The 8,768-nt window shown below is 49.0% G+C and overlaps 1 protein-coding gene and 1 long non-coding RNA gene across 2 annotated transcripts in view; one reads left to right on the top strand and one right to left on the bottom strand.

The window, feature by feature from the left end:
- Positions 1-2,023, bottom strand: part of map3k5 (mitogen-activated protein kinase kinase kinase 5) — a 25,589-nt gene extending 23,566 nt beyond the window's left edge. The window contains exon 1 of the mRNA XM_068753472.1: positions 1,621-2,023. Within this exon, the coding sequence (XP_068609573.1) occupies positions 1,621-2,023 (403 nt within the window). The remainder of the gene's footprint in view (positions 1-1,620) is intronic.
- LOC137909064 (uncharacterized) lies at positions 1,883-6,639 on the top strand. The gene is made up of 3 exons (XR_011105990.1): positions 1,883-1,992; positions 2,806-2,856; positions 6,497-6,639. It is a non-coding gene; the product is annotated as an uncharacterized lncRNA (long non-coding RNA).
- Positions 6,640-8,768: the final 2,129 nt, after the last annotated feature.

The raw sequence follows: 8,768 nt of genomic DNA on the forward strand, positions 1-8,768 counted from the left end.
GGCTAACCGGACAAGCCCACAATCAACGGCCTTGACAAAAAAAAAAAAACTATTTTTCTGCCGTAAGTTCTGGGATCGATCTAAAACAATAAACATTGTGACGACATGTTTTCACTGTTGCATTTGGAAGAATCATTTTGGCAAAAAGCAGGAGTGACGGTTTTAATTACAGCCAATTATTGTCTCTCACGCGTCAAATAAAGAGCTCCTGGATTCCGAGATATCCAATTTAAAAAGGGATCCAGGAGCTACGTGAAGTTAAACTTTTGTGGTTTTAGACGTACAACCCACACAGGTTCCACTTCTTCTTTATAGGTCACATTCAAAAAGGAGAGCCGTCGCGTTGCCAGGTTGTGACAGGTGTTTGCTATCCTTTGTTCCAGCTCACAACCTGGCGAACCTCAAGGTCCTGCTTGTATCTTATTTTAACCACTAGCTTCAGTTCGACGCTTATAATCTGGCACAGAGGTGAAAAGCTTGGTGGAACATCTTCTAGTCCCGTTCCTGGAACGTCCTGACAGACGGAACGCTCGCACCGGCTCCCCCGCAGCCCCGTGCTTTACAGCTGCTTTTTATTTAACCACAAACCCCCGAACGCTCCGCTCTCCAAAGTTTTTTTTTCTTCTTCTTCTTCTCTCCAGTGTTTAATATAAAACTGAACATTTCCAGCCAGACTTGGAAACCAGCCGCTGCAACATTTAAGCGCTTTCAGTCAGATTCCAGTGGAAAGTCCGGCCTCATGGCTCAACCCATGACAATCCGGAACAATACCACGAGGGCGCACAATGGAAAGGGGGAAACTATGCATGGGGTGGGGTGGGGGGGGGGGGGCAACTACACCCCCCCCCCCTCCATGTTTGTGGAGCAAATTAACCAACGCCAGTGGGATGTGGATGTGGAAACTAGAAAGCAGTCAGAGGGGGCGCATACCTCCATTGTCACTAATCGCTTGTTGTATCACTGACGGCACGGTCATGTCACCATGGCAACCTTGCTTCCCTGGCTAAGTGATGTCATCCAATTCCTGACCCTGAAAAAAATCCATTCCTCTGATCTGGAATGACGCGTTTGTCATCAGCAGGTTGTTAGTTCGGATGTTCCATCACCGGCGAGTGTGGAGCTTTTTTTTATTTTCCAATCCGAATCCCACTGCGCGGAACCTTTTCCGTGTCCGCGTCCCGTGGACAACGCGCAAAACAAACATTGCGGATCACGTGACTTCCTGGTGGCAATAACTGGGGGGGGGGGGGGTGGCAGGAAGGAGGACTTGTGGCACCAAGCCACTCCCGACGCACGGCAACAGCGTCCAGAGGGGGGCTGCGACCCCATGACCCCTGGGGAGAGAGCCCGACTTTCATGGTCCAAGCCACCCGGAAGGAAACACGCACGACAGGCGCGCGACTTGACGCGATCGATCGTCGTGCAATCGATACAGTGGAGCGCAGAGATCCAAGTTGAACCTCCGCTCAATGAGTTTAGAGGATCGATTCCAAGAAACATTTACGCGCGAGACTGATCGCGTTTAGAACGCTTTATTACCGGTATCTATCCGATGACGTCATCGCGATCAGCTGAGATGACTTCCGCCGGACGGAGGAAGTTTCCTCCGCTTCCCCTTACCTGCGTTATAGAAGCTGTCCAGCACGGTGGTCTCCCCGAAGTCCAGCTTCCCGAAGTTGACGGTCTCCAGCTTGCTGCCCGCCGCGACGCAGGCGTCCTTCAGGCTCTGCAGGGCCATGCCCTCCGCGTTGTTCTGCGCGTTCGCCTCCCGGTTCACCACGTAGGCCACCGTAACGGGCCTGCTTTTGCACGGCTTCCCGGTCGAGAGCAGCCCCCCCACGCCGCCGCCGCCGCCGCCGCCGCCACCGCCCTCCACCGGACCGTTCCCAGCCGCGCCGCCTCCTCCTCCTCCTCCTCCTCCTCCGACCGTCGAGTCCTGCCAGAACGTCCCGGCTGCCGGGACACCGGGACGCGCACCGGGAGACGGCACCGGTAAGCAGATCCCGTCGTGGTCCTTACTCATCTTGCGTCTCTCCAAGCGTCAAGTGTGGGTTGCGATGAAAAAGCTCCTCCGGTCCAGTCCTCCATGAGGAGCCAGCGTTACGCGCGGCGGCTGCCCGTGGAGCAAAGACGCGCGACTCCGTGACAGCGCAGGTGATCAGCCCGATAGACGCCGGGGCGCAACTACACACCATGCTGCATGATCGATCATACGTTCGGACCCGATCTCGTGCGCGGACGCAGCGCGCAGCGGAAAGTCACGACAACAACACGAGAGTTCAAAGCTCCCGGATTCAGCGCATTCCTTCTCAGCAGATCTTCATTCTTCTCAAAGTTGTGCAAGGCCGCCCGGTGTGCGCGGAGAGAAACGCCCATGGATGAGAACCGAGAACCGTCACGGAGGAAAAGTTTGGCTCCTCAAAGCAGAAAAAGCGCGGCGCGGCGCGCACCGAGGCGGCTTTCATGCGCAGGCAGACCCTGCCCGGTTTCCGCTGTTATCTTCCAGTCCGAGACTCCGCGCTGGGGGGGGGGGGGTTTCGGTGGGAGGAACTGGGCGGAGACACGAAGACCATATATGGAGCTGTTTAGTCATACTTCAAGGGAAAAAAGGAGCAGTTTTACGGAAAACATCCCGCCATAGCTCAAATATAACACATTTTTAATCCTTTAATAGTCTTAGCCAAAACGTTCAAGATAGAAAACCTCCCTCACATTAAAAATTAAAAATATGTTCGGCAACAGATTGCATAGATCCTTTTGGGGCTGCTGACGTAACCTGAAGGTCTGTTTCTTTCTCGCCTCAAGGCGGACCTCTTGTGGCGAATCTGTGGTATTACATGTCTGCGACCGCTCCAGGTGAGTCTATTTTATTTTCTACTCACAAACATTGCATTTAGAAGATACAACATATTGTTGTAGGTCTTTTGTTTTTTGTTAACGAGCCCCGAACGCGTTTTAGTCGTGTGGGAGAGAAGAAGCGGACAGAATCCTATATTTATGACTTATCTTTTCCGGATGTGACGTAAATGGGCATTCATGGTGATTTACCCCCCCTCCCCTTTGCATTAATTAGTGAAACCTGCTGATGTCACTAAACGTATCATTGAATATGAGTATTAGTTCACCAGGTAGATTGTAAACATGGCATTCAAATAGTCCCAGGTATTGTATTGTATTATATTTTATTTTAATTTACATCCGGTTTTAAGGTTGCGGCTTTAAAATTACGACATACGCTTGAGAAACGAGCAGCGTGTCATGCCCACGTTGGCCGCTAGATGTCCCCATTGACCACACATCTCAACAAGGACGTGTTATTTCACACGTCCTTATCATCTTCTAACTATTTATGCAACGCGGTATCTCTTATTGATATTCAAATCAAGCGGTGTGAATGTTGGAGTTTCTCCTGAAACTGATCCAGAGCTCGTCATGGTCCGTGTCTTATAGGAAACCTGACAAGGTGAAGGAATACAAAGGATTTTTTTGTGTGATAGTTTTAATTCAATATTTTGTCATATAGCAAGCAATGTCAGGTTAATGAATTTTACAAGAAACACTAATATAAAATACTGTCATAAATAAAGTCTCATACATAAAACTGTTTATTATGCTGAATGATTATATATTCAAATATAATTATTGTTGCAGGCTGTCCAGGTAAGCGAGGATATTTGTTTTGTTTTGTTATTAATACAGTGGTGGGGGGGTCCTCACCAACACAGTGGAATAGTTGGTAGCATTGTTGACTTTAAAACAGGCACTGCTTTCGAATCCCTCTCCGGGAGTGAGGTGGAGCAGGTTAGAGCAGGGAGCCATCATTTGTGGCTCCTCCCCCCCCGGCACAATCTCGTAACATCACTACTAAACACTAACTCCTTAAATCTTCTCTGAGCCCGGCTTCGATCGTGGGTCAGTTCAGAACATCGTTTAGAGAAGAGCAACAAGTGTTTTGGATTTCCTGCTTTGCACTTGGCTTCTTCCTTGCATTAATGGAGGCTCATGGATCTTTGTGGAATTAGTCTCATCTTCCACGCTGAAATCATGACAAGCACATATTTTCCCAGAAGCAAAATTGGAATAAAGTTGGCGGCCATATAACTCAAAACTCAACTTGAGCACCTGTGAAATCTATTTAGGAACTGATAGGTAGAATTTAATTTAGCATTTCTCATTAATTCTAATGAAATCCGTCTTTTGGACTTGGTTCTGACTCGGGCTCTGTTCTTGCTGCTCAACCCGACCTGCAGTGTCGTTACATTACATCATCTGTTTCTCTGTGCAGTCATCTGTGGATGTTTAAAAACATAAAGGTGAGTTCTGATTGGTGGGAAGCAAAGAGCTGTGTGACATCACCTGTTTCTGGCAGAAACCCACCCACTCGTAAAAACGCTCCAATCGATTGTGTGAACTGAATAAAATCTCTGCTAGACATTTTGGCAGAACTCGTTGGTTCTGATAGGAAACTTCACTGAAAGGATGCGTTCCTGAGTTTTAACTGTGAAATCTGACACCATGAGTTTAATATTTCAGGCATATTCCAATACAATGATGGGTATTTTTGGTTCATTAATACTTCTTACTACTTGAAACACCAAAGGAACACAGTCGCTCTTTAATCATGAGCTGATTAGGCATCGTTCCAACTCCAAGTATACACAAGGACTTCATTTGGGTGCCAAACGCTAAGTAGCATGTTAGCTCAAAGTTTGCTCTTGAATAGTGTGAATACACACTAAACAGCAACCGCCGTGCACATGTTATCAGAGACGCACATAAAAACAGACCATAATATGGAGTAATGGGTGAATTCTATTAGGGTTAGAGCGTATTTAACCATCAATAAGTCGCCTATGCGGCACACTGCAAATAAAGCTTTCCATTCTGCTCTGCCACGCAGACCACGAAATAGTCACTCGGCTCCGAAATGGAGAGAATCACTCAGGCGGCGGGACGGCGAGAAGTTCTGTTAGTTCTGCCGTGCAGGCAGGAGATAGATACTCGGAGGCACAGACTTATTGCCGCCTCGCCATAGATATCTGCCAAAGTCGACACAAACATCGGAGAGAGGGACGGGGGGGGGGGGGGGAAACAAAATTACAGAAATCTGCTAAGTTTGACAAATGGCGGGCACCGGCTTCGCCACTAGCTATTAGCCCTCGATGATTAATAAGTGAGAAAATAATTGCACTTCATTGAGATTGATGACGCCCCATTTAACCTCCACTCTCATCCTCGCTGCGCCGCGATGAGCCTCGGACACGCCGCTGTTCAGCCGGCCTCGTTGGCATCAACCACACACACACATACACACACACACACACGCACACACACTCGCACTCGGGGTCTGTAATGATCCTGCGGGGCATTCTAAAAGCCTTGCAGCGCTCTGATCACAAGTTCATTGTTAGTAAGTGAAAAACAACGATCTCAGCGCTAGGAGGCCTCTGAGGAATCTCCGCACTCCACCAATATAGAAGCATTTAAGTCAAACACCACGGGGAATTAATGACAGCCGAGTCGCCATTAACTCCCACGCTAACGAGTCTGCGAGCTCCGGCCCTCTCGTTAGACACGTCTCATTGTCTGCGTTCACGCGCCTCCTTTTTTCGGAGTCGTCCGGAAACGCGACAGAAATGTCCGAACGGCGTTTTTTACGGGGGGGGGGGGAGGGGGAGAAAACCGCAAACAAAGCTGCGTCAATCGGGGGGGGGGGCGCTGAGAGCACCGTGGAATCTTATCCTCTTAGTCTGCAAAAAGGGACGAGGCCAAGGTTATTAAAGAAGGATGTCGCAGAGCAAGATGGCCGCTGCTGTGACCAGAGGCGATGTGGAGAGATAAATGGTTGACCCAGCCCGGTGTCAGGTTAGGATTGATGCCACTATCAGCCCCACTGCTTTCCCAATGATTTTCTCAAATCTCTGATAGAGTATGTTATCTAGTTACTGGCACGAGGGCAACGGCCTGCAGGCACGAAGAAGGTCAATCTATGAGGACAATCTTTGTCGGACTAAATGAGAAAAAAAGACCTCACAAAAAAAAGAATAAAAAAAAGCAGCTGCTAGGTCTCCGGGATAAGATAAGCCAAATTACTTCTCTTTAGTAGGATAGGCCTCGGGCGAAACATAAAAAAAAAAAAAAAGAAAAATGAAGTGAGGCAGCTGGTTTGCTCTCTTCCTTTGGTGTTGGTAGATTTCACCTGCAACCTCTGCATCCTTGAACTGATGTTGGTTCGGTGGCGGCGGCATCTTGAACTGGTTGGAGGTGTTTATCTGCATGCAGCCCTAACAAGGGTAACCCCCCCCCCCCCACACACACACACGCACACGCACACACACACATCAGACCGGCTGCAGATGCCCCTCCATAATCTCACTCTGAGAAAGTTTGACTAATTGTTATTAGCCTTTAATTTACTGGTAGAGGTCCTGGTCGATAATCCCGTGTCAATAATGATAGATCGTTTGGGGGGGGGGTGTTGTGTTCTGTTATGCAGATCTGAACCTAGGGGGCGCTGGCCCTCGGGGCTGCAGGCGGATGCCCACAGGTGCTCCGGCGGTCTGGCGAGTGGCACATCTGAAGGGCTCTATTTGTTCCTCCCCCCACACGCAGGATCTCAACTTTAAGAAGAAGCTTTATGCACACACACACACACACACTCATCCCTAATGGAGGCATTTTTCACTGCATGTCCACGTCGATATCTCAGCAGACGCCTTTCTCGTGGCCCAAAAGAGGTCCTCTGACAGACATATTGACCGATCCCTTTCTTTATGACCCAGAAAATTGCCGGAAAGTGGTTTGGAGGAAATAAATAGAGCGTCCTGAATCGCTCCTGATGCGGTGTGAAAATGTATCTGCATGCGTAAAAGTGAGGCGATAAAACTGCACGGGTGAGTGCGCCGATATTTGAATATGACAGTGACGATTATTGTGAAAAACCGGCAAAGGGAATTTCCTTAAAGGATTCAAATGGGATTTTTTTTTATCACAGCATCATTCATCTTAAAAAAGTTCTTTGTTTTATGTAAAAACCGGAACCAAAATGTCTGTTCCACACAAACCCACAAGACGCTCTGCATTCTGGAGCTTTCAGTCACGTCACATGACCTTTACCAGCGTACGGCGCGGCGTTAGCATTCAGGCTACATGCTGCTCTCCTCTTCTACAGCACGTTCCTCCTCTCAGTTCTAATCGCTGCAGTTTAGCATGGACAGCATGAACCGTTCAGCCGCCACATTCCCATTTACATCAGACGCGGCCTCGCGTGACGAGCGCCTGCTTGGACGCCAGAGGAAGAGATCGCTGCAGGGTTCCCCGTCTAAAACAATGGAGCGTTGCTTTAGTTTAGTTTTTTTAAGTTTGCTGGCGTGAAGAGAAGAATCTCTGGCTGGATGGATCCGTCTCCCGCCGATGGACAACAAGTGTTAGATCCTTCAGACCTACAGTCCCAGGCGACCTGCTCTCAGCCCTCCAACCATCCACCCCTGGACTCAGCAGAGGTGTGTGCGTGTGTGCGTGTGTGTGTCCCGGTCGGAACACGGTGCTCTAAGTGGATTGGGTTCCTGTCAGAGTTGAGTGTTTGGACATTGATAAATTTCCTCCTGTGTGGGATCAATAACTCTCACCTTTCAGCCCAGAGCTCCCTCAGAGTGGGACGTCATAATTACTCTGTCAGACTGAATGCCTGCCTGTGTAAAGACCGACCTGTGTGTGAGTGTGTGTGTGTGTGTGTGTGTGTGTGTGTGCGTGTGTGTGGCATCAATGTCGGCGCAAAGCAGAGGTGACTCTTTTTATATGAAATGTGCGCTTGTGTGTTTTAGTGGTGTATGCAGGGAGATTTATGGATTATGTTGGTACTTGTGCGTGTGTGTGCGTGTGTGTAGGTGTGTGTGTGTGTGTGCGTGTGTGTAGGTGTGTGTGTGTGTGCGTGTAGACCCAGGAAACGCTTGTTGGCTCAGCCGGACTTATGACTGGCAGTGATTGACAGCCGGGCAGCCCTCCTCCCCCTCCTCCTCCTCCTCCTCTCTCCTCCCATGGCGCTTTTTGATGCCTGTCATATTGGCCAATCGGCAGAGTGATCTGACAGTTGTTCTGACACACACACACACACACACACACACACCCTTGGATAAACGCACAAAGCCGTGCCAAATGTGAAATCCACAAGTTGAAATCGATAAATAAAAAGGATAACCTCTTGAGTTGAGTTTTGTTTCTACCACAGAACAACAGATTTCTCTTCCTGAAACCAAAGCGGCCATGTTTGCGCGTCGATTAGCGACGATTAGCCCCGAACGAGGACGATCCCCTCCCGTCGACCACGCTGACTCCATTAACACATGCGGCGTTGCTCTCAGCTCTTTTGATCCGTCTGTCCAGACGTAACGATGATTTATTTATTCCGTTTCAGGGCAGGCGGGGGGGGGGGGGGGGGTTGCCTCCATCTGCTCCACCAGACGTTGCTGCAGGTTAACGCAGATCTATTGTGTGCACGTGCATTTAAGTGTTTCTGGATGCAATTTGCACCTTTATGTGGGGGAATCTATACCTTTTTATGAGGACGTGCACATCTCTGCTGGTGCGAACTTCACCTCGTGAAGGTTTTCATTAGCTGTGTGTGTGTGTGTGTGTGTGTGTGTGTGTGTGTTGCAAAAGGGGCAGCCTGTGGAATTAAAAGTGAATGAAGCGAAGATGAGCGAGGCGGCCTCCTCCTCGTAATGCGGCTGCAATAATAATAAAAATAATAATAATAAGGGCAATAATAA

Source organism: Brachionichthys hirsutus, chromosome 20 (assembly GCF_040956055.1).
Source record: "Brachionichthys hirsutus isolate HB-005 chromosome 20, CSIRO-AGI_Bhir_v1, whole genome shotgun sequence".
In the NCBI taxonomy this organism is placed as follows: domain Eukaryota; kingdom Metazoa; phylum Chordata; class Actinopteri; order Lophiiformes; family Brachionichthyidae; genus Brachionichthys; species Brachionichthys hirsutus.